We start from the raw sequence: 25,594 nt of genomic DNA, 5'->3' as shown, positions 1-25,594 counted from the left end.
GATCAGCCATGCACTATCTAATGTCTAATCACACATCCCTTTTTACACACACACCAGAAGTAGGTATAGATGATGGGAAAATATCTGGGTTTTGTCTACTTTCTTGAATAACCTCTCTCTCTCTCTCTCGCTCTCTCTCTCTCCCTCTCCATTTTTTTACATAAATATAGGAAGGCATTTAGCAATACAAAGAAAGTGCTGGAGCCCTGGAGGTTTTTAGCTTAAACGTATATCCTCTACACTACAGCCAGTTAAAATTTCTGTCGCCTCAAGCCAAAAACCTCAGACTTCAAAGGTGCCGTTGGACTTATTTTATTTTATTTTATGTAAAATGTCCCTGTTACACCAAGTTCTGTGTTTGGAGGAATGATAATAAAAGAAAAGTGATTCTGGGCAGGTCATCCAATTACTTTTATCTGTAATTGGAGCAGCACTGTGCCATGCAGTCGACCATGTCCTGTTATAAGTGTAGCTGTAAGCCATTGTACTTCTGGTTCATCCAAGGCAGCTTTTGATTGTACTGAGATGTCTCAAAGCCACTTTGTGGGAGGCTTTGCTGTCACTGGGATATGCTTCAGTTCAGTGTGGGATATCCATGAATTTTGTGGGAAGATACTTTTATATTCTCTTTTAACCACATCAACCCTATAGTGTCCCTATTCTGGGGTGAACAATAGCCATTAATCTACGGTACAAGCTCACAAAGCGCCGTAACAATGTTTTGGCCGAAATGATTTGGGTATGAATGGGTATAAAACCCCAGTCAACAAAGTACAGTTTACAGTTTAGGCATTTAGCAGACGCTTTTAATCCAAAGCGACTTACAATAAGCAGGTAATACACATCACTTTAATAAGCAAGATAATATGTCAGTACATTAACAACAATATAACAAATGCATAGGAATATAAATCCAGAAAAAACAATAACATAGGTAGACCACGCACCTAATCAGTAAAAAACGTCTAAAACCTAAAAAAAATGCTATCTAGCTTCATGAATGGTCAATGAGAGAAGGGGGAGTGTTACAGTAGTGCTATATGGTTTTAGGTGGAGTCTGAAGAGGTGAGTCTTCAGTCCACGGTGGAAGCTAGGGAGTGAGTCTGTCGTAGCTCACTGTAAGTGCGACAGGGAGTTTATTCCACAGTTTGGGGGCCAGGAGGGCAAATTGTCTAGGACAAGTGGATTTTTGTCCTGGGGGTTTTTAGCGAGTATAAGGTTTTAAATGGTTAAGCCTATATTTATATACTTTTGTCACACAGTAGTGTGGTCACTGAATATACTGTAACTTATTTTAAAGCACATTTCCCCCTGAGGGAGAGGGAGACATTAACCCATTTAGGCCTGAACACAATATATATGACGCAATATTTTATGCTTTAAATATAAAAAAATAGCAGACATACAAGCTCACAGCGCGGCACTCGGTGCCGCGCTGTATGCGGACAGTCCGGTGCTTGTAGATCTGCTATTTTTGAAAAATCGTGAACATTTGAATTTTGACCCGATTCTATAAGTGTCTTTTGAATCCTTCTAACGTTTTTTTGAAAAACCTGTGTTTCTATGTCAGCAATCTGGCCAGCCATCGTCAAAGAAAAGGTCCTTTTCACTTAACTGGAGCTCAGTTAGTCTGTTCTTGAGACACTACTATGTCAGTGGTTCTCAAACTTTTTTATGTGAAGGACCCCCAAAATGATATGTATTTGGCCACAGACCCCCATTCAACATATTTAGTTCCAGGGGCCACCCAGAAGCAAAATTTGAGTTACAAACGTTCGCTTTGAAAATACATATATTCAAAGATTTGCAAAAGAAAATCACATTTTTTTTCAAAAATAGCAGATCTACAAGCTTGCAGCGCGGCACTCTGTGCCGCGCTGTGAGCTTGTATATCTGCTATTTTTCACTGGTTAAAACATTCAACAATTCTAGGCAGAATGGGTTAAACTGCCCACCTGATGTACGCACACAGCTGTAGCATTGTGAATGAAAACATTTCTCATAGAAAATCCATCCTGAAACTTGACTTCATCTCTTTTTCATAGATATGTATTATGAAGTCAAAGCTCGACCATCATCATAATGTGTCATTTCTGATTATTTTGTATTTTCCTTCACCTACTGTACCATATGAGTAGGTGATGGAACATCTGATATATTATATCAGATTAGTTTTTCTTTGTCCATGTGATCAGATGTATGCATAAAGATCTGTACTGATAATACATTTCTACTGTATATATTATGGTTTAAATGTATGGCTGTTGTATGATGTTGAAGCATGCTTAAAAGTTGTGTTCTGCAAAATACTGTAAGCTTTATCATGCTCTCAATAATGATGTATTATCTTTGTTCTTTAGCAGCATGTGCTTCATTGTTCATCATTAATTTCCATTGCTACGGTAGTTAATCTAAATTATGTCTTTTGTGTCTAATTGAGTTGGAATTTATTTTTTAATAAAACGTGTCGGCCTCAGTTTTGGATTATTCAATCCAACACTTGAACTGAGTGATTATCTGACAAAAGGCCACAGACTCTGTGCTTCCACTATGACTATGGCATAGAAAAATGTTAAACTAAAAAATATATATTTAATTAGGGCTGTCACGATTATGATATTTTGCATGACGATTAACTGTCACTCAAATAATTGCGATTAACGATTTAATTGCGTTTTTGTTGTTGACAATTACATTTCTTTTTGACTTGTAGGCTTTGAATTTGTCCCTGGCAGATAAGACACATAACCTAAATATACCAAGAAATTACTGGCATATTTGACTACTTTCTACTTAAAAAAGAACATTGATAGTGGAAATAGCCGATCTACAAGCTCACAACGCGTCGCATTGAGTCACATTGAGTCGCATTGAGTGTTTGAAACTATATTAACATTTCTCAACAATTATGACGATTATGCAAAATAATTGCGGTTACCTTGAATAATTGCGATTTAATTGTGACAGCCCTATATTTAAAGTGATCCCTGACTAATACGACAAATATGCCTTAATACATTATAATTGTCCTCTATAACTACAATGTAAAATTAAAAACACCTTAATTATTTTATTTCTTCTAGAAATAGCTAATCTTTCACTCAACAGGGGAAATGCCCGTCGCAAGTTGATGATGTCATAAATGTCATGTGTGATCTATCCCTATGGAATTTAAGGCATGCATGTGCAAATAAAAACAAACTTAATACTTCATATGGTTAATATGAGCATCAACTCAATATTTCAAATGTGTTTTTTGCACATGCATTCCATAGATTCCATAGGGATAGATCACACATGACATTTATGACATCATCAACTTGCGACATGCATTTCCCCTATTGAGTGAAAGATTAGCTATTTCTTGAAGAAATAAAATATTGAAGGTGTTTTTAATTTTACATTGTAGTTATAGAGGACAATTATAATGTATTAAGGCATATTTGTCGTATTAGTCAGGGATCACTTTAATGTTCCAAATGGATATCCACTCTCTGAATGGATTGACCTCAGAAAGTGAAAGGTTTCTGACTCCATGTTTTCCCTGCAGCCTGTCCAGGGGTTTGACTACGCCAAGCAGCACTTGGCGCACCGGACTGGCGACGAGACCCTCTCTGTGACCAAGGAGACCCTGGTGCTTGGTCTGCCAGTACGAGACGCTCCGCTGTCATTGGACAGGAAACCCCACCAGGATGGGACAGCCAATAAGAGGCCTCCATCGGCCGATATACACAAAGGAGGGTACGTTTGCTGTCATATTCTCTTTAACTTTTGGTTACCAGTAAGAGTCCCTAATCGGGAGATAAGCGACCGTCACGTCGCATACACAAACTTTAGAAGGCAATCGTGGCCAATCAGGAGGGAATATGGGAAATAGGACAGATCCATGTTGATGACATGACTTTATAGATACTGTATACCGCTTTGCGTGATTTTAGGGCAAAATCTGTAGGAAAAAATGTGTTTGGCAAAAATCGGCCTTTTGGTGGCGCTAGAGGAGGGCCATGTGAGAAATCAGGGGCGGAGGTTGTGATTTGCCATCCAAGGAGTGTGTGTGCAAAGTTTGGCATGGATAGGGTCAACGGTGGCGGAGATAAGAATAGGGCAAAGTGTGACGTGACAGACGGACGGACGGACAGACAGACAGCTGGTAGAGCTTTTCATAGTAACTTGCGACCTAACGGTCGCAATAACATTACGTTTTACAGGGGATGAAGTTTAATTTACTGTTGTGTAAACTTCTACCCTGGCCTAAAAGAAGAAAGGTGACAAACTAGAATCCATAATGTAATATTCATGTGGTTTTATTTGAGTATTGTGCAGTGAAATGTTGGTGTGGCCAGGGAGGTGCTGGGCCCCTGATTCAGCCCGGGAAAAGGAGCTGGAGAGGCCCTCATTGCGCGCAGCCAATGGCCGCGCACAAGATTTTTTTTGCCTTCCGGACGCGCCGCGAGGCCCCAAATACTAACCGATGAGCGGTTACTGTGATTTTAGGTCTCATTGTTTTTCTGGTATAAAGACAGTCTAATGATGTTGTATGTAGACCATCTAGGAGTAGCCAAGGAGGCTAGGGAGTAGTGGGCTGGTATTCAGAATTCAGATGATAGACAAGCCAGAGGGGCCAATGTGATGGCTCTGTAGGCTTCTGCTACTCAGAGCCATAGAGAGAGATCTCTCTCTATAACGCTGCTGCTACTCAAAGATTAACCATTTCAGATCATAAGAGACAAGCCAGTGGGCCAATTAAATTATTACTTTTAGTTATATTTACTTTGTGGGCCGGCCATTTTTTTTTTATGGCCGGCCTGGACCGGCCGGGAATGGACCGGCCGTTCGGGAGTTGTCCCGCTTTTCCCGATGGCCAGCACGTCCCTGGGTGTGGCAGACTCTGCCAGCCTGTGAGCTAAATCAACACTGAGGGTTTTACCGTGATAATGATGTGATGCTCTCTGACTGACCTGTCAGTTGTCGGGGGTGCTGAATAAATCTGTTAACCTTCAGCTTTGCAGGAGAATGTGACATCCGTGTTTGTTTGTGAATCTCTTCGGTAAGTGGAGACATCAGGCAGCTCAGCCTCTAACAGATTAGAAGGAATCTGACCAAATCCAGTGTCAGCCAGCTGTTGATCAATGCTTGGAAACGATGGCGCAGAGAGGATGAATGGATTTAGATGTGTGACTTTTTATGCTGCAATTCAATCAAAGGCAACAGCTTGATCTTTATGGAATGCATCTTCTTTCAGCTTTTTCTAAAAGCAGCGAGCAAGCTGAGGTTTTCTTGTATATACTAATTCAAAGTTTTTAGGACAACTTTTTACAGCAAGGGTTCATATTTTAGATAATCATTAGAGAAAAGAAAAGATGAGTGTTAAAATGTTTTCATTTACTTCTTTCTATCGTTTTAGTGATTCTAACGATTTTGATTTGCATGCAAGTGGCTAGATATGTCTTTTTAGACACAATAAGCCCATTCCCAAGATGCACCTTTCATGGGCAAATGTGAGTTATGGGGGCTAGTGTAAATAGTAATTGCCAGCTTATTGTGTCTTAAAAATACATATTTAGCCACTTGTACACATGCCCCCAAAATCGCTAAAACAATAGAAAGCAGTAAATGAAAACATTTTTAAATATGAACCCTTGTTGTCCTTTAAAGGTTAAAGCGCTATATTCTGTTGATAATCATTGTTATAGAGTGTTTGTTGTTTGTTCAAGAATCTCCCAGCTCTTCAATAAACAGAAAACACATTTTAGGTGGGTTGCCAATTTCAGACAGTCAGTACTCGAGTACAAATTTGACAGAACAAATTTCACTTGTAATGGAGCATTGACCAGGAGCACGACTCGAGTACTGGGGTTGAGCACTTGACCACTGGAGAGAGATTGTGCAGACAATGGCAACCAGGGACGTGCAGAGAATGTTAGAGGCAGGGGCTGACATTTCTAAAAGGGACTTTTGGTGAAAATATCGGAAATAGCAGACCTCCAAGCTCACAACGCGTCGCAGCGCGACGCGTTGTGAGCTTGGAGGTCTGCTATTTTCGGCTACTAAACTAAGCATAATCAAGTGAATGCTGGAGATGTGGCGTAACGGCATGTATTTCTACACAGAGAGGGCAATTCTTTCAACATGAGATGCTGCATTCAAGTTTAGGAGAGTTTGGACGAGGCAATTCTCTTGAATGCTGCATTCAGGTATGGCATGGAAAGAGGGCATTAATTAGCATTTCTTTCAACACAGTGGAAAAACTGCATTCATGGTCTGGAGAGGGCACTTTTGACAGACGGGTAAAAGGGCAGGGGCTCAAGCCCCCTTTGATGTCTGTGTGTGCACAACTGCACGTGCCTGATGGCAGACAAGGAATGTGAGCAGTCCATAAAGAGTGCCTTATTGACTGTTTGAATGTGAGTGGATGATAATTCACTGATGGTTAACAGCTGTAGCATTGTGAACGAAACACGTACTGTATAGCCTATCCTATCAGCGGAGACACGCTTGACTCCTGTGTTCTGCTGCCGGAGATAACGCAATATGCTTCACTTATGGCTTCAGTCATGCCACTGGAAATCATTCAGTGTGACAATAATGACAGGTTGTACTGGTAGGAGAGTTGACATAGTGAGATAATCACATTTACAACACGTACAGTGCACTGTCACTCCTCTCCTCGCCTAATAGAAATGTGCATTGCATCTCATCACCAATATAGTATGGAATGGAATGAAAGAAGAGAATTGAACTGTACGTTTCCCATTAAAACAAAAAAAAAAACGTTTCATTATTGTAACTACACAGTCAAATCTTCAGTGTTCATGTATCCATACAACTCTGAGAGTACACAATACACATACAGTAATATCCATTTGTTTAACTGTATACTCTCTCAGAGTGAGTTTGGCAAAAATCGGCCTGTTGGTGGCGCTAGAGGAGGGCCATGTGAGAAATCAGGGGCGGAGGTTGTGATTTGCCATCCAAGGAGTGTGTGTGCAAAGTTTGGCATGGATAACGGTGCCAGAGATAAGAATAGGGCAAAGTGTGACGTGACAGACGGACGAACGGACGGACAGACAGCTGGTGGAGCTTTTCGTAGTAACTCATTCTGAGAGAGTATCTACAAGCTCACAACGCCTCGCGCTGCGGGGCGTTGTGAGCTTGTAGATCTGCTATTTTTGGCTAAAGTTCTCCAAATATGGACGCTAGGGTTCAAATGCTTAACTCTTTTACCGCTTTGGACGTTCCCGTTCGCCCCATTTTTCCCGGCGGCGCGATGCCAATTGTACGTTCTTTGGCTCGTTCTTTGTACCTTGTTTTGATGTCTGTAAACTGATGAGGGGTCGCGCGGGTGTGTACCGTAGAGACAGCTCCCGTAAAAGTGCTCTCAAAAACCCACTGGACGTTAGCATCAATGGAGTAACAACACTCTTCCTTGTTATTTTCTCTGGGTCTATTGCTCTGTAGCGATTGAGCTGTCTTGACGGACGGTAGCCTACCGCGGCCATTTCACATTAATTCTTGCATGAGGCTGCCCTCTACTGCTAGTATAGCGAAAGTACACCTATTTAAGGAGAAAAGAAAAGAATAATGATGAAAAAAAATTAATACATCTTTGTCTATAACATCGCAAAGGTAAGGTGCTTTTGCTGGCACAAAACCCAATAAATAAATAACAACATCTGGCAGTAAAACTGTTAATATAAAAAAGAAGGGGAAAAAAAGCTTCTATCACACAAAGATTTGGAGGACCCCCTGTAGTAACTCTGAGGACCCCCTGATGAAGACCCTTGCTGTAAAAATAAAGTGTACAATTGGATAAATGTATGGATGTGTGTTTGATCGCGTGCATGCATGCATGCGTGTGTGTGTGATACACAGGCTGAGAGGTTATTTCCAGCCCTGACTCTATTGTGGAGTCAGGGCTCCAACCCTCTGGTCTGGGCTTCTCCCGTGGGCTCAGGGCAGGTTTACAAGGACACGCGATACTCACCATAAATATTGATGGAGGCAAGGAAAATAGAGATATATTCCTTCCCTCCATCAATATGCGTCCCTCCTAGCCCTCCAAGTCTCCAAGCAAAGCTCTAGACAGTTTGTGCCAACTCCGTCTACTGAGGTTGAATACCAATGAATGACAAAACAGACTGCGTTGCACGCTGCTGTGTTGAGATGCATGAGATTGTGTGTGAGCGTGTGCGTGTGTGTGTGTTAGGGATGGGACGATACGCGATATTATCGTTTATCGTGATAAAAAACACTCACGATAATCGTACCGTGGAGATTTAATTAATTGTGATATCGTCCTCCGTCATGCTCTGGGATCAATTCACCTTTTATTTGCTGAGCTGCATATCCGGTACCACTTAAACCCTCTATAATTGGTAAAAGGTACTTGTAATATACGTACTTGATACTGTCTTTTTTTCACTCTCTACCAAATGTCTTTGCCAAACAATAGCCGATCTACAAGCTCTCAACGTGTTGCAACGCGTTGTGAGCTTGAAGACCGGCTATTTTTTGGAAAATGTTCCGCCCCAACATAATGGATTTTGATTATCGCGATAATATTGTAAATCGTGATTTCTTCGGTCACAATAATCGTGATATGAAATTTTCATATCAGCCCATCCCTAGCGTGTGTGTGTGTGTGTGTGTGCGTGTGTGTTCACAGGCAGACCTTGTTAGCATAGCCTGTGGCCCTGTAATGTAACGGCCAGCCAGGTTGATCTGTGGTTCTCTTGTCACCTGTAAAGCAGCATGTTGCTCTGTGTAGCTATCATGTTCCCTTTGGCTGGGATGGCATCATCATGTATGTTACGCAAGCGTGCGTGTGCGTGTGTGTGTGTGTGTGTGTGTGTGTGTGTGTGTGTGTGTGTGTGTGTGTGTGTGTGTGTGTGTGTGTGTGTGCGTGTGCGCGTGCATGCATGCGTGCATGCGTGTGTTATGCATGTCTGTGTGTGCCTGAGGGAGAATTGTGTGTGTGTGCGCATGTGCATGCGTGTGCTTGTGTGTGTGTGTGTGTGTGTGTGTGTGTGTGTGTGTGTGTGTGTGTGTGTGCGTGTGCGTGCGTGTGTGTGTGTATTTAGGATCCAAGCCAGCCATATTGCCTGTAGGGATGACAGTGTTTGTGTACGTGCCGAGTCTCATTACCGAACTCTTTCACCTGTCTTTCACCGGTCTTTCCCCTAATTTCCTCTCCTCTCCTCTCCTCTCCTCTCCTCTCCTCTCCTCTCCTCTCCTCTCCTCTCCTCTGGTTCTGTGTTGCCATGGCGACGGCAGGCGGTTGCCAAGCGAGGAGGATGGCTCGGTGTCGAGCGGCGGCTCCGGGAAGCTGAACGCCAGCAAGACCTCGTCGGCACGCAGGAGCACGGCAACCAGCGGCAGCAAGAACCTCAAGGAGGAGAGCTGCCACAAGAGGAGCAACAATGGTGAGACAGAGACTTAATGGGCCTCTAGACTAGTTCAGGGGTTCACAAACTTTTTGGTCTCAGGGCACCCCATAAATATTTGTTTAATCCCAGGCACCCTACATTATAATTTTCACACCCAGCCACCTTATATTTATAGCATATCGTCGGGGTCGGGTGGAAACCTTGTATGTCCGAAACCGTTCGTTTTGTATTTATCATCTATAAAATGTACTAAACTAGTGAAAACAGCCGATCTACAAGCATACAACGCCTCGCATCGCGAGGCGTTGTGTGCTTGTAGATCGGCTGTTTTCTCTAGTTTTGTGCGACAGTCTTGTATGATGAAGCAGGGCTTTGATTTACCAAAAGACGTACACATTCGAAACGTGGAGATACGAGGTTTCTGCCCGACAGTGACGATATTTTAATGATTACTAGCCCTTACCCGTTCAAAGATATGAGCTCCGAAATGATGTGCAGTGTGTGGGTTATGGGATGTGCACTGTGCACACAGTATATGAGGGATGGAAAGTAGAGTTCTCAACGGGCCTGAAAATTAAGGCCCGGCCCTAACTGGGCCCGAGTGGGCCGACCCGAAGCCCGGCCCGACCTTAACAATTATCATCATTTTCGGCCCGAAAACCCGAAAGCCCGAGAGAGAGAGAGAGAGAGAAAAGGAAAAGTCGCCAGTAGGCAGCTGGCAGCACCAGTGTCTCAAATTACAACAGTGAGAGAACGGACATATAATAGTTGGCGAAATGGCAACTTCACGTGTTAAATTGTTCATGAAACATGCAAGGTTCTGCACAAAATGTGCTAACATTAAATCCCTGTTGTTGCGACCGTCAGGTCGCATTTACTACCAAAACCTCCACCAGGTGTCCGTGCGTCAGTCCGTCACACCTCACACCTCACACTTTTGCCCTGCTCATATCTCCACAACCGTGGCCCCGACCCATGCCACATTTTGCACACACACTCCTTCCCTGCCAAACTACAACCTCCAAGGACCCCCGGAGCTTCAGGGACCCCCAGGTCCCTGGGGGACCCCCACTCCTCCACCAGGTGTCCGTGCGTCAGTCCGTCACACCTCACACGTCACACTTTTTCCCTGCTCATATCTCCACAACCCTGGCCCCGATCCATGCCACATTTTGCACACACACTCCTTCCCTGCCAAACTACAACCTCCAAGGACCCCCGGAGCTTCAGGGACCCCCAGGTCCCTGGGGGACCCCCAGGTGTAAAAAATGACAAAATGTGCAAACATTACCAAATGACCACCCCAACGGGCCTGCTCACGGGGATTTCCTGGGGACCACCCACTACTGGTGCTCCAGAACGGATGCAAAAGTGGTGATGCCCCCAGTGGAGGACCCCCTCCACTGCAGCCTCCACTGCAGCTCACATAAAAGGCCCTACCTCGGGCTAGGAGTGTCCGGGAGAGCCGGGCCCGGTACCTATTCGTGCGCCAAGGCAACGCCGACACCCCACCCCTCATTTCTCACATGGCCCTCTTCTAGCGCCACCTTTTGGCAGATTTATACAACACATTTGTGGCCACTGCTCCTACAGTTTTGCCCCTCCAATCACGCAACTTGCTACACAATATGTCTACACTCATCCCATCACCATGAATCTGTCCCATATAGCGCCCCCTTCAGGCCAATTTTTAGAACACATTTTTGGCCACTGCTCCTACAGATGTTGCCGTAAAAACACGAAAATCACTACACAGTATGTCTACACTCATGTCATCAACATGGCATTGCCCACACAACTAGGAACCAATGGCCGTTACAGCCCTCTTGTACATGTGACCTGACGGTCGCTTATCTCCCGATTAGGGAGTCTTACTGGTTAGTCAATCTCAATCATACAGCTCTCATCCTCTCTCTCCCTGCCGTTGTCGCTCCCTGCGTGATTTATGTTTCGTCCTTTCAACGGTCACGCATCAAACGCAGGCAGCTGGCTCGGCAGATCTATAAACCCAAAACGTGTTCATCTGGCTTGCATTCTGGGCTTGCAGATCTGTTGTTTAGTGCGCGACACCACCTGACCACCATGCTTAAACATACAACTCAGGCATGTAATAAGCGGCGCGCTGCGGCTGTAAACCCTTTATGCACACAGCAGCAGCAAAGGACACTTGATTAACCAGACAGCATAATGGAATTAATAATATTTTACCAGCCGAGATGATCGTCTCTACAAGGTAAGAGGATGTCAACGTATGGTGCTTTTAGGTTGGTCATGTTGATGTTGTTAATACAATCCTTTTAATTCCTTGTCAATAATATCCAGGTTGGTTCCGCTTTGAATGTACTTTTCTTGGATTTATAACTTATTACAAACTTGTGAAACTGCCTGCTGCCTTTTAATTTAACATGCAGCTCCAAACTTTCATCGTAGCCGCTCCACACGGAGCTAACGGTGACTCGCTGCCTGTGACAGACTTCTGTATATCCAAAGGTTTCGATTGTGACGTCATCACAACAACCAGACTGCTCTATGAGACTGATGATGATAGACTATACTTCCGTATGCGTCACCTATTATCCTTGGTCCATTGGTTAGGAACTTAGGCAGGCTGCAGTGCTGCGCTGAAGACAGGCAGACAGCGATATGCGCCTGTTCTCTGTTGCTTGAGTGACGGAGCCCGGAGCCCGGCCCGGCCCGACTAATTATTATAATTTTTGGGCCCGGCTCGGCCCGATAACGTCGGGTCGGGCCGGGTAGGGTCGGGCTCGGGCCGAATTTGAGAACTCTAATGGAAAGTAACTTTAACTGGTGCTTGCATGATAATATGTAGGAGCATCAATGTAAGAAATACCTGTTTCGTTTAATGGCTACAGAGATACTGTGTATCTGCATGATTTTTGGACAACATCTGTAACAGGGCCAGACACCAATCGGTTACAACTGAAAATAACTTTGTACTTCAAGTTTAAAATGATACTAAATATTTTTTCAAGTGCCCAAATAAATTCCAAATATTATCAAATTATCTCACGGCACCCCTGGACTGCCGTCACGGCACCCCAGGGTGCCCCATCACCCACTTATTATATTTGGCCCAGAAAACGCAGCAGTGTGCAACGACCTTTACTCCTGGTAAATACGTCAGTGTGAGATGCTATTTATCATCATGTCATTTACTATGTGAGCTCTAAGAGACTTATTTATGGGTTCCATATTTATGGGAGGGGGCCACTAGATGAAAATGTTGGAGGGCCAAACCTTTTTAATTTAGTCTGAGGGAGGGTGTCCTGTTTTTAAACCTCCACAGGCTGTCCGTGGGTGAGTGAGTCAGTCACACTTTTGCCCTGCTCATATCTCCACAACCGTTGACCCCATCCATGCCAAATTTTGCACACACACTCCTTGACTGCCAAACTACAACCTCCAAGGACCCCAGGAGCCCCAGGGACCCCCAGGTCCCTGGGGGACCCCCAGATGTAAAAAATGACCAAATGTGGTCACACGTCACACGTCACACTTTTTCCCTGCTCATATCTCCGCAACCGTTGACCCGATCCATGCCACATTTTGCACACACACTCCTTGCCTGCCAAACTACTACTCGGGGGACCCCCCGAGCCCCAGGGACCCCCAGCTCCCTGGGGGACCCCCAAGTGTAAAAAATGACCAAATGTGCAAAAATGACCAAATGACCACCCCAACGGGGCTGCTCACGGGGAATTCCCGGGGACCACCCACTCCTCGTGCTCCAGAACGGATGCAAAAGTGGTGACGCCCCCAGTGGAGGACCCCCTCCACTGCAGCTCACATAAAATGCCGATAAGCGACCTACGGTCGCTTATCTCCTGATTAGGGAGTCTTACTGGTATTTTGATTCCAGTGTAAGGACATGTACAGTACATTCTAATCCGTCAAATATAAGCATACACAATAAGAAACATTTCCCTTTCTAAAAATGTAAAGTAGCATTTTGGTAACGCAACAACACAATAAAACCTGTGTTGAAATCACGATACTACAACGTTCACATATTATCACTTTGAGTCTTATTTTGAAACCTGACTACTAGTATGCATAGGATTAGGAATACATTCCTTTCTGATTTTCATCAAGATAAAAAACCCTGCACTATGAATCAGGGAAGCGGGGTTTAAACTGTTAACTATGGTTTAGTGATGATGAGTCATCACTTTTCACAGCTTTGTGGGGGCATTTTTTGCCCAAGGAATGTTTTTTGTGCAAAACAAATGCTTGCATTGGATTCAGAATCATGAAAAAACCCTAGTTTGACCCACATGCTACTTAAAGCAGATACATTTTTTGTATTATTTACCTGAATATTAAAGCGAATGATACCCCAACTTTGATTGGCTCCCACAAAGTGTAGTGGTATTTAGTATAGGACGGAAGGGGCATAATATTTGTCTATATAAATGGTATGTTCTGATCTGGTGTTGGGGCCTAACATTGCCACTAACACAGGGGAAGCTTCTGCTTGTTGGAACAAATCATCGTGACAAGTTAAACCAGTCCAGTCGTGTCCAGAATCTATTATTTCCATAACAAAAGTTTCCCAAGGGAGTTTGGTTTGAAAAAGTTCAGAGGTGATAGTAGACACCTTTATGAACACATTTTGTGAATAAAGCTATTGGTAAGCATTTAGTTCCCAGATTGGTCAAAGACTCGGCTAACTTTCCCTAATTAAATAGTACTAGCCCTTACCCGTTCAAAGATATGAGCTCCGAAATGATGTGCAGTGTGTCACCGGCGCCTAACTCTGTCTCCACTAGGGGAGCACAAATCCAGGATCTTTTTTTTTTTTTTTTTTTGGCACCGCAAAGCGGCGCCGCGAAAAATCGGTTATTTGCGGTTATAAAGTCGTCTAAAATGGGTCTAAAATGAGTCTAAAATGGGTCTAAAATGAGTCGAGCACTGCTGGGACACGAACCGCGGTCCGCGGGGCACCCAACAAGCCAACACACAATGTTCGCACAACAAAACCACACTGACCACAAGTCCACAACCATGACCAAAGATCTGCAACCAGCAGCTACCAATATTTACAAGCAAGCAAGCATCTCATCACACGCGCGCACGGGCGCGCGCACACACACACACACACACACACACACACACACACACACACACACACACACACACACACACACGGAGGAGGAGAGGAGGCTGGCTAACCACAGTGAACAGTTAGTTAAATAAAGCCATGTCTTACCTTGAGAAAATGACAAGAAAATATCCAATTTTATATTGAGGTGCCCAGAAGAAAGTTCCTTGGAGGCACACAACACAACGTGTCATTCATCCAGCTTCTTTTGACAGCGTCAAAAAGTTTAGTTCACGTATGGTAAATGTAAAAGCTATCCACATGTCCTATGGATGTTCATGACATGACATGACCAGCTCAGTGGCCTTGTGGTTAGAGTGTCCGCCCTGAGACTGGGAGGCCGGGGGTTCAATTCCCCGGCCGGCGGGTCATACCAAAGACTATAAAAATGGGACCCAATGCCTCCCTGCTTGGCACTCAGCATCAAGGGTTGGATTGGGGGGGTTGATCACCACCACCAATGGGGATCCTGTCTGTCTGTCTGTCTGTCTGTCTGTCTGTCTGTCTGTCTGTCTGTCTGTCTGTCTGTCTGTCTGTCTGACCAGCTCAGTGGCCTTGTGGTTAGAGTGTCCGCCCTGAGACTGGGAGGTCGGGGGTTCAATTCCCTGGCCGGGTCATACCAAAGACTATAAAAATGGGACCCAAATGCCTCCCTGCTTGGCACTCAGCATCAAGGGTTGGATTGGGGGGGTTGATCACCACCAATGGGGGTCCAGGGACTGCAGATGGAAATTAGCCCACAGCGGGCTAAATCTGGCTCATTTACATTGAAGTGAAAACTGACATGTCCATTAATGAGCAAGGTCCCTGTCAAATAAACAGATCTTAACTCTTAATGTCTGTAGCTAACCCCAGGTAGCATATTCCACTGTGAAACAACTGTTTCATTCTGTTATTTAGATAAAGCCATGCCATGTTGTTTGTTGTTGAGCAGCGCGCTGTCAGCCAGAGGTTCAGACAGTCACTGATTGGTTGAGAAACCAGTTGTTACCTTTTCCACTGTTTGTAGCAATAACTTGGCTCGTGTCGTGGTAACTTATTCAAATAGTCCATACTACTTCTGTGTAGATAACAATGATTTATTACTTCCAGGGCCAGGCAGGAACATACAGCATAAACGTCACGTTTTCACTATTAATCCACTTGTATTAACTTAACTTCTCACTAATATATTCTCCCCAGCATTACACCCGCACATTCACTTCCGCGCTGGTCCCAAAACACAGCGTCAACGTCATCCCGTACTGCTCCTAAGCCCGCCCCCTTAAAGGCACAGGCTTGCATATAACACAGTAGACCTAATACCTCCCGCCCCCCATTCGCTGTGATTGGTTTAGAACTTAGAAGCCATGCTATGGGTGCTTCAAAGTCAAACAAGGCGAATTTCTGACGTTCTTCTTCTTAATCACATTTTGTGATTATATGATCGTAAATAAATAAAAGGAGGGAGGGGGAGCCGGGCTCCCCCTAGTGGCAAATAGGGGGAGCCATTGCTCCCCTTGGCTCTATTGAATAGGCGCCAGTGCAGTGTGTGGATTATGGGATGTGCACTGTGCACACAGTATATGAGGGATGGAAAGTAACTTTAACTGGTGCTTGCATGCTAATATGTAGGAGCATCAATGTAAGAAATACCCGTTCCATTTAACGGCTACAGAGATACTGTGTACCGATCTGCATGATTTTGGACAACATCTGTAACAGGGCCAGAACCACCCCCCCCCCCCCCCCCCCCCCCCCCCCCCCCGCCCCCGCCCGCCTGCCCGCCTGCACACACACACACTCCCCCCCCCCCCGTGTGTGTGTGTGTGGGTTTGTGTGTGATTGTGCATGGCCTGAACAACAGCGCCCCTCCCTTAACATGTGTGGTCACAAAAGGTACTGTAGGCTAAATAGATATAGATACACCATAAAAATGCAATTATACAGCATACGATTTGTGAAAGTGACAAACGGGCTTCACAGTTATGTCAGGTGTGTTCATATGCTGATGGTGATGCGATTTCAGATCAATTGCTCCAGCCACTGAGGAGAAACGCGGTTTCAGACAGACAGACACTCAGACATTCGGAAAATTATATGTTAGATAGTGCTTGAGTCAAGGAGTCAGGGGAAAAACAACTTTCTTTTCCATCCCTTTAAAACCAATTTCTCAAAATAGGTCTGAAGAGTTATTTTTCACGCTTCGGCACATACAGTAACACATCAAAGAAGGTTCATGACATGACATGACATGGTGTTTTGTCAATGAGCTCTGTTATGTAGTCATTACAACATACTGTGTATCTGTCTGTGAGACCCTAACACACTGAATGAGATTTCAATGTGTGTTGATCTAGAACTCAAAACGCTTTAACCCATTTAGAACGGGTACACATTGTGTATCATTATTTTATGCTTTAACTATTGAAAAATAGCAGATATACAAGCTCACAGCGCGGCACCGAGTGCCGCGCTGCGAGCTCGTAGATCTGCTATTTTTGAGAAATCATGAAAATTTGAATTTTGACCCGAAGATTTTTTGAAAAACCTATCTTTCTATGTCAGCAATCTGGCCAGCCATCGTCAAAGAAAATGTCCTTTTCACTTAACTGGAGCTCAGTTAATCTGTTCTTGAGAGACTATACTATGTCAGTGGTTCTCAAACTTTTTCATGTCAAGGACCCCCAAAATGATATGTATTTGGCCACAGACCCCCATCTCAAAATATTTAGTTCTAGGGACCACCCAGAAGCAAAACTTGAGTTACAAACGTTCGCTTTGAAAATACATATATCCAAAGATTTGCACACATTTTCACAACTTTTTCAAAAATAGCAGATCTATAAGCTTGCAGCGCGGCACTCGGTGCCGCGCTGTGTGCTTGTATATCTGCTATTTTTCACTGGTTAAAGCATTCAATAATTCTAATGGGTTCAATATAAACAGGGAATTTTCAGCAGTACGTGTGCTTATCAATGGTGTCACTAAACACACTACATCTCCAGAATGAATTCTTCGATGTGTTAACAGACGGAATTCTTTCTGGTCCTCCTCAGAAGCAGCGCTTCTTGAACACTGTGATTTTTCAATCTCTTTTGCATCAGCAGGACAGTAGTGTTCACTGTAATTTGTTTGATTTATAGTGTTTGTTCTGTGGAATAAACGCATGCCGGGAGGAAAGGTTGGGATGAGTAATTGTTCCCCTCTAAGACTTTGGAAGTACAAGGACTCTGGAAAACAGGAGAATAAGAAGATGGACAAAAGTGTTCTTTTTACAAATTGGAAAGGGATACACGCGGAGGCAGAGACATGGTAAATGAAAGATTAATAGAGTTATTAATTGCAGGAACAAGAAGAATAGATGATCATAGGAAAGGAACAAAACACAGGAAAGGAAATGGAAAAACCTAATTGTGGTCAGAAGTTGTCAAGAGACTTTAGACTTCTGAGAAAAGGTTATTGAATAGTTTAAGTATTTATTTTCAAATAATCCCTTATTATGCTGGATATCTCAGGGTTATATTTATATGCCTGAAGAAAAGAAAAAGGTCTGAAACATTGCTACATTAAATATTCAACAAGTTACAGTGCTTTTTTGTGTGGGCAGTTTTCATTTCCCATTTGTTTTATTTTTTGCAACTGCAATTGAATTTGTTCTTTTAATTTAGCATAATAAAATGTAATGTGCTTTGATATATTTTGGCTTCGGTAAACAGAGGGGATTCTTATTTATCACAATCAAAACAACAAGCACTGCTGACAATAGTGCAATTTTAGTGCTGATTTTTTAAAACACATTTTTGGACACTGCTCCTACACATTTTGCCCTAAAATCATGCAAATCGGTACACAGTATGTCTACACTCATGTCATCAACATGGATCTGTCCCATATAGCGCCACCTTCAGGCAGATTTTTTCAAACACATTTTTGGACACTGCTCCTACAGATTTTGCCCTAAAATCACGCAAATCGGTACACAGTATGTCTACACTCATCTCATCAATATGGATCTGTCCCATATAGCGCCACCAACAGGCCAATTTCTTCAAACACATTTTTGGACACTCACTACTCCTACACATTTTGCCCTAAAATCCCGCTGCGACCTGACGGTCGCTTATCTCCCTATTAGGGAGTCTTACTGGTAATACTATTCCGTTCTTTTACCATCATCACTGCATGTTGGACCTCCTTCAGACAGCATATGCTACAGTCATTAATTCCATCATTTTAAATGTCACTCTGCCTGTGCTGCGCAATAAGGCACACACGTTGAATACAAAAAGCTAAACTAAACTAACTTTAAACTCCCTGTGTTCTAACCGAGATAATAAGGGCCAACAGCGTGGGCTTAAGGCTGCCCGCAGACTGTTATAGCTCTTCAATGAACAGGTCTGGCATCTGAGTCACAGCCAAACACCCATTCTTTACTTCCGCTGCATCCTGTAGTCCAAGGATGTGAACATACATGTGTTGAAAGTAGTTAAACCTCCTTTTTTTACAGTATTTTTTGCAGGGTGCCATGGCATTGGTCCAAAGGTTCATTAGTCCGAAGGTTCATTAGTCCGAATTTGTTAAGAATACTATGCCTAACCCTAACCCTAACCTTAACCTCAGTAACCCTAAATACATTCGGACTAAGGGCTCGAATACACAAATACGATTTTGCATGGTCGGCGAGTCAACAGATCATTAGAGTATTTCACACTGCACGAGTGGCTGGATTAATGTATGTTTTATAATATACAGTATCTGCAAAGTAACTAGTAATTTCAGTGGAGTAAAAGTACAATATTTGGATCCGAGATACAGTGGAGTAGAAGTAAAAGTACTGAAAAATGGAAATACAAGTAAAGGACAAATACCTCAAAACAGTATTTAAGTAAATCTACTTACGGTAGTTACTTTACTCCGCTGATTTTTGTGATGCACATAATTTAATGCAAACGGCACTTGTACAGTACATATGCACACAATGCATTTAGTGCAGACGCACACACACACACACACACACACACACACACACACACACACACACACACACACACACACACACACACACACACACACACAGCTGATTTACTGTATTTGCACTGCTGTAGCTCACATACACACCATGTTAATTTGTCCATGGGAAAGCTAATCTGAGCTAATGAGGGCCACATGAGTAACAAGAGCAAACATTTTCAGACGTGCCGTGACTCACATAACAGTCAGGCATGCTGCTGCACAGTACACTCATCTCACTAGCAAATATTGTACAGTCTACACACTCACAATTATTTTCACCACAGCACATTTTGTACATTTTCTTTTAGTTTTGGAAGAAAAAAAATTGAATTACTTCATAATGACTACTTATCGTCGTTGTGGTGTGGAAACCTTCTATGTCCAAAACTGTTTGTTTTGTATTTATAATTTGAAAAATTAGAAAACAGCTGATCTACAAGCACACAACGCCTCACACCGCGAGGCGTTGTGTGCTTGTAGATCAGCTGTTTTCACTACTTTTGTGCAACAGCCTTGTATGGTGAAGCAGGGCTTTACTTAGCGAAAAAAATTACAAATTTGAAACTTGGAGATACAAGGTTTCTGCCCGACAGTGATGTTATACTTTCAGTACTTTAAAGGTAGGGTAAGTGATTTTCTTAGGTTAAGATTTGTGTTAAATAGAGCAGCATGGTTGTGCATTGAAACATAAGTATGCCTCCATCTCTCTAAGTTCTCTGGTCTATCTTCTACTCTGTTTGCAGATCCCTATGAGGACCACACTGGCTCTCTGCGTCTGATCACCATTAAACCCATGACAGCCCAGCCGACCTACTCATACCCCTCATCTTCCTCCCATAGTCAAGACTCTGTGGTCCTCAATGGAGAGGTGAGTGTCTGCACACACGCACGCACACACACACACACACGCGCACGCACGCACGCACGCACGCACGCACGCACGCACGCACGCACGCACAATAATCCAGTATGTATATATTTAATGTTAATGTTATATTATCAACAAAATGATAGTGTTTTGCTAATTATTTTAGGGCCCACTTTTAAGTTGCAATATCCTCACGCGGCCTGCAACTGGGCCCCGGCCCACACGTTGAGCACCACTGTCCTAACAGCTCTTCCGCACTACCCGTGATGCGACACGAGCGACGGGACGCGAGCGACGAAATCTCATTAAAATACATTTGTTTCAATGAGGACGTCCTGACCTAACGCGAGCGACAACGCGTCGTGCCACGACGTCGTCCACCCCTCCGGTTTTCGCTCGTGGAGCCTCTATTTGAGCGAGGTTTCACAGCAACGTCCATAGAGGTAAATGGCCATGTCCCGCCCCCCAAACACTTTATATATATATATATTTTTTTTTTTGATTGGTTCAGGCTACGTCGCAACGCAATGGCCGACGCTCCATATGCGGTCAGTATTTCGCGGGACATCGCGACGCATCGCTCGCTCGCGTGCAGTGCGGATGAGGTGTAACTCTTCCTCCTCCTCCTTTGATCTGTCCCTCCCACTCCCGCCCCCTCGCCTCTCATCACTTGTCCTCCTCTCTTACAATCCCATCTCACGTCTCCTCAGCAGCCAGGGTCGTTGTGATGATTTATAAGTGATTGTTTGTGTTTCTAGGCGAACAAATTAAACACTTGACTGAGATCTTATACGCCCAGTCCGTCCTCCGTCACGGGACGGATACTTTACGACCTGCAATATGTCTTCATAATGTACTGTAGACATCCAGAGGGTTACTGTAGAATAATGAACGGGTTAGATCAGAAATAGATGATGATGGATCATGTTCTTAATGAATAATAAACTAATCAATTTAACCATTACAGTTTAAAACATACAGTATACTAGTTGTATACTATACTAGTTGTTCTTATTTATTTATTTGGGAGGAGTGGTATTTTCAGAAGACACAAAACCTAACCCATAATGTGTTTTGTCTAAATGTCACAACACACATCTTTTTAGGAGGGTTTTAATATTTTGTTTCTGTATGTCATTTTGGATACATGTATTATTTTGTCTAGCAATTTCGTTTAGCAATGTGCCTTTTATTTAACACTGAACTGTTGGATATAGCTACATTTACAAAATGCCAAGTACTGTATAATGCAATTCTTTGCACCGTAGCCAAATACATTGCTTTTTGATCATACCTTCATCTGAAATAGAATCTGGAAGAGAACATTGTGAACATAACCCTGAAACCTCCATCTCCAACCTTTTCCATTACAGTTGACTATGCCATGTCTCATATCTTTTATGGCTTGTTGTTCCTGAGATAATGGTGAATGTTTTACAAGCTGGTTGTGTGTTGTGTAATTCACCTCTTAATCCAGTGGCATCCTCCCTTTGCTCTATGCATCAATGTACTGTAGGCAGGGGTGTTGCACCAAATTCTGGGCCATGCTGGGTACAAGGACTCATTGAATGGGAACGCATTATTACGCATTATTTTGTGCTTTAACTATTGAAAAATAGCAGATATACAAGCAGATATACAAGCTCGCAGCACAAGCTTGTAGATCTGCTATTTCTTTTTTAATCATGAAAATTTGTGTCAAATCCTTCTAAGGTTTTTTGAAAAACCTATGTTTCCCATCTCCAAATATGTTGTTCCAGGGACCCCCCAGAAGCAAAATTTGAGTTACAAATGTTCGCTTAAAAAAATACATATATTCAGCCCGCTGGCCTGCTGGTCTAGGCACATACCACTTGGGCATTGCCGCATGGGGATGGATGCCTGGCGGCGTCGTCGGTTCCATTCCCGATCCGGACGACCTTTGCCGCATGTCGTTTGCCACCTCTCCCCCCATTTCCTGTCAGTCTACTGTCCTATCAATAAAAGCATTAAAAAAGCCCAAAAAGAAATCTTCAAAAAAAAAAACACAAACACACACACCCACAAGGCGCACACATTTTCACGGCTTTTCAAAAATAGCAGATCTACAAGCTCACAGCGCGGCACTCGGTGCCGCGCTGTGAGCTTGTAGATCTGCTATTTTTTCAATAGCTAAAGTATAAAATAATTCCAGGTCCCCTCCACCTTGGGCCCTAGTAAACTCAGTCCCACTTTTCCCCCCTCCTTGTGACGCCCCTGCATGTAGGCCAACCCCAGCGGTCTGAAGCAGAAGTCGGACATCGAGCACTACAGGAACAAGCTGCGTCAGAAGGCCAGGAGGAAGGGATACGGAGAGTTCTCCCTGTCCGAGAGCAGGAGCCGTGGCCTCAGCCACCGGGACGCCCGGCATGGTCGCCATGACAACGGTGTCAAGGAGCCAATGACGGCCGAGGAGAAGAGGGCCTCCTTCGCGGGTTGTCACAAGAGGTAATAATGGGACAGACAGGGGTGTCGCACCACATTCTGGGCCCTGGGGGTACAAGGATTCACTGTGGGGGGCCCCCCGTGAATGTTCTTCATAGGGGGATGGGGGTTTAACCCATTTAGACTGGGGGACGCATTAGTATGCGTTATTTTGTGCTTTAACTATTGAAAAATAGCAGATTTACAAGCTCGCAGCGCGGCACCGAGCGCTTGTAGATCTCCTATTTTTGATTTTTTTTTTTTTTTTTTTTGTGAAGGACCCCCAAAATGATATTTATTTGGCCACAAACCCCCATCTCAAAATATGTACTTACAGGGACCCCCCGAAGCCAAATTTGAGTTACAAATGTTTGCTTAAAAATATATATATTCAAATATTTGCACACATTTTCTTTTTCAAAAATAGCAGATCTACAAGCCCAAGTGCCACGATGTGAGCTTGTATATCTGCTATTTTTCAATAGCTGAAGTATAAAATAATTAAGGCCCCTCCACCTTGGGCCCTAGTAACTCAGTCCCACTTCCCCCCCCCTGTGACGCCCCTGGGGACAGACACAGCAGTGACCTTGACCTTTACTCACCTATTTTTATTCATTTCATCCTTGAGTCCAAGCCAGATGTCTTGAAATTCCCTCAAGCGATATCACGTTCACAAGGTTGGGATGTACAGAGGGACAGATGTACACACACACACACACACACACACACACACACACACACACACACACAACCCAGAAACATAATGCCTCCGGCTATGGCTGTCGCCGGTGGATGCATATATACAGATTTAGATGAATTAGTCTACTCTATGTCAACTATGATCATGATGATGGTCATTGCATTATGTAAAGTAAACGGTGGTGGGTGGGGGGGGACAAACATTGCACGCATAATGTGATGCCCTGCAATGCCTGCCCTACACTGTAGAATTCATTCTAAACACAAACACACACACAAAAAAATGCCTTTGTTAAAGGGGGCATGCAACTTCACAATAATTTAGGTAAGCCACATGGCTTACGTGACCGGTCTGGTATATCACCTTCAAATGATCATAATTGAAGCAGCAAGAATTGTCACGTTGCGTAGCCTTTATATAGGCTTTATGTCTTCAGGGTCAAATTCAGCTCATTACATTGCATATCAAATTCAATTCATGATGACATGAATTCAATTCGTGATGACATCAGCAATCTCCATATATGGGCATAAAAGGGACATCAAGCCAGAGCGTGATGTCAATGCAGAAAACCCATTCTCTTAAGAGTGGTTCCCCTGACATCACAGTCATTCAGTCATTGCTAATTTATACCATTCTGATGAGTCTGAGTCACAGTGATGTGGTACAGTGATGTCACAGTGATGTGGACATTAGGGATCTCATCCCCTGACATCACAGTGACATCAGAGCATGATGTCAGAGCGGCAAACCCAATGTGTACACGACTACACTTCTACACGTGGACAAGCTGTGACATTTCTCATGGTAAACTGCGACACAGTAATGGATATCCAGGGTTTGATCTTTGATGAGGTGATGTCACGTGATGTCATGTGACATCACTTCTTGTACTGACTGATGGATGGACATTCTGCGACATTTCTCTTCTGATGATGTTTGTATGTGTCCAGGTACTCCCACCCCAGAGAGCCCACCTACTGGAGCCGCCAGTCCCTGAGCAGCGCCAGCCCAGTGGAGACAGAGATGGACCTCCTGGTGCTGAGAGAGCGCTCCCGGAGAGGCATCCGCAACAACGGCTACGATGTGAGCGCAGGGGGTGTCGCACCACATTCTGGGCCCTGAATGTTCTTCATAGGGGGAGGGGGTTTCACCCATTTAGACTGGGAACGCATTATTAAGCATTATTTTGTGCTTTAACTATTGAAAAATAGCAGATATACAAGCTCACAGCGCGGCACCGAGTGCCGCGCTGCGAGCTTGTAGATCTGCTATTTTTGAAAAAAAAAAAAAATGAAAATGTGTGCAAGTCTTTGAATGTTTCAAACCCTTCTAAGGTTTTTTTGAAAAACATATGTTTCTATGTCAGTGGTGCTCAAACTACTCCACTACATCTCGGATCCAAACATTGTACTTTTACTCCGCTACATTTGAAAACGTACTAGTTACACGTAGATTTGGATTATTATTACAAAACCTACATTAATCACTTCAGCCCTATATACATTTTGAGTAAATGTAATACTTTTGTACTTTTACTCAAGTACATTTTGAATTCCAGACCTTTACTTGTGTAGTATTTCTACAGTATATTGCGGTATTGATACTTTAACTTAAGTAAAATATTTGAGTACTTTTTTCACCACTGATTTCATCCCTCACTTAGTATTTCTGTTCTTTCTTTCTTTCTTTCTTTCTTTCTTTCTTTCTTTATTTCTTTCTTTCTTTCTTTCTTTCTTTCCTTCCTTCCTATCCTCCCATCCAATGAGGTCACACAGGGGCCGGCACAAATGAAAGCTCTGTCACTTTATCACCTACCGTACACGAGGCTAATCCTCCCGTCTCATCTCTGTCTCTATCTCTTTCTCTCCATCTATATATCTCTCTCTCCCTCCCGATTCTCCCTTTTAAGCTTGGGAACGCAGCGCACAACTCAGACGTAGAGGATTAGTAAATTACCTTCCAATGAACTTCATAAATCTCCTCACAAAGAGACGTGAGAGAGAGACAAGTAGGAGAGTAAGAGAGACGCGTAAAGGAGGATCAGACCAAAGGTCCATGGGGAGGAGATTTCTCTTTTG

At 43.6% G+C, this 25,594-nt stretch overlaps 1 protein-coding gene across 1 annotated transcript in view; it reads left to right on the top strand.

Annotated features, from left to right (window-relative positions):
- LOC308294503 (UPF0606 protein KIAA1549L-like) overlaps positions 1 to 25,594 on the top strand; it is a gene marked incomplete at both ends in the record, with an annotated part of 143,320 nt that overhangs the window by 106,250 nt on the left and 11,476 nt on the right. Inside the window, 5 exons of the mRNA XM_080737237.1 lie at positions 3,551 to 3,741; positions 9,274 to 9,422; positions 20,247 to 20,371; positions 22,617 to 22,837; positions 24,467 to 24,599. Of these exons, the coding sequence (XP_080593363.1) occupies positions 3,551 to 3,741; positions 9,274 to 9,422; positions 20,247 to 20,371; positions 22,617 to 22,837; positions 24,467 to 24,599 (819 nt within the window). The remainder of the gene's footprint in view (positions 1 to 3,550; positions 3,742 to 9,273; positions 9,423 to 20,246; positions 20,372 to 22,616; positions 22,838 to 24,466; positions 24,600 to 25,594) is intronic.

This window comes from Nannobrachium achirus (assembly GCF_963921795.1).
Source record: "Nannobrachium achirus genome assembly, chromosome: 11".
Lineage (NCBI taxonomy): Eukaryota > Metazoa > Chordata > Actinopteri > Myctophiformes > Myctophidae > Nannobrachium > Nannobrachium achirus.
This window is presented reverse-complemented; position numbering and strand designations above follow the sequence as displayed.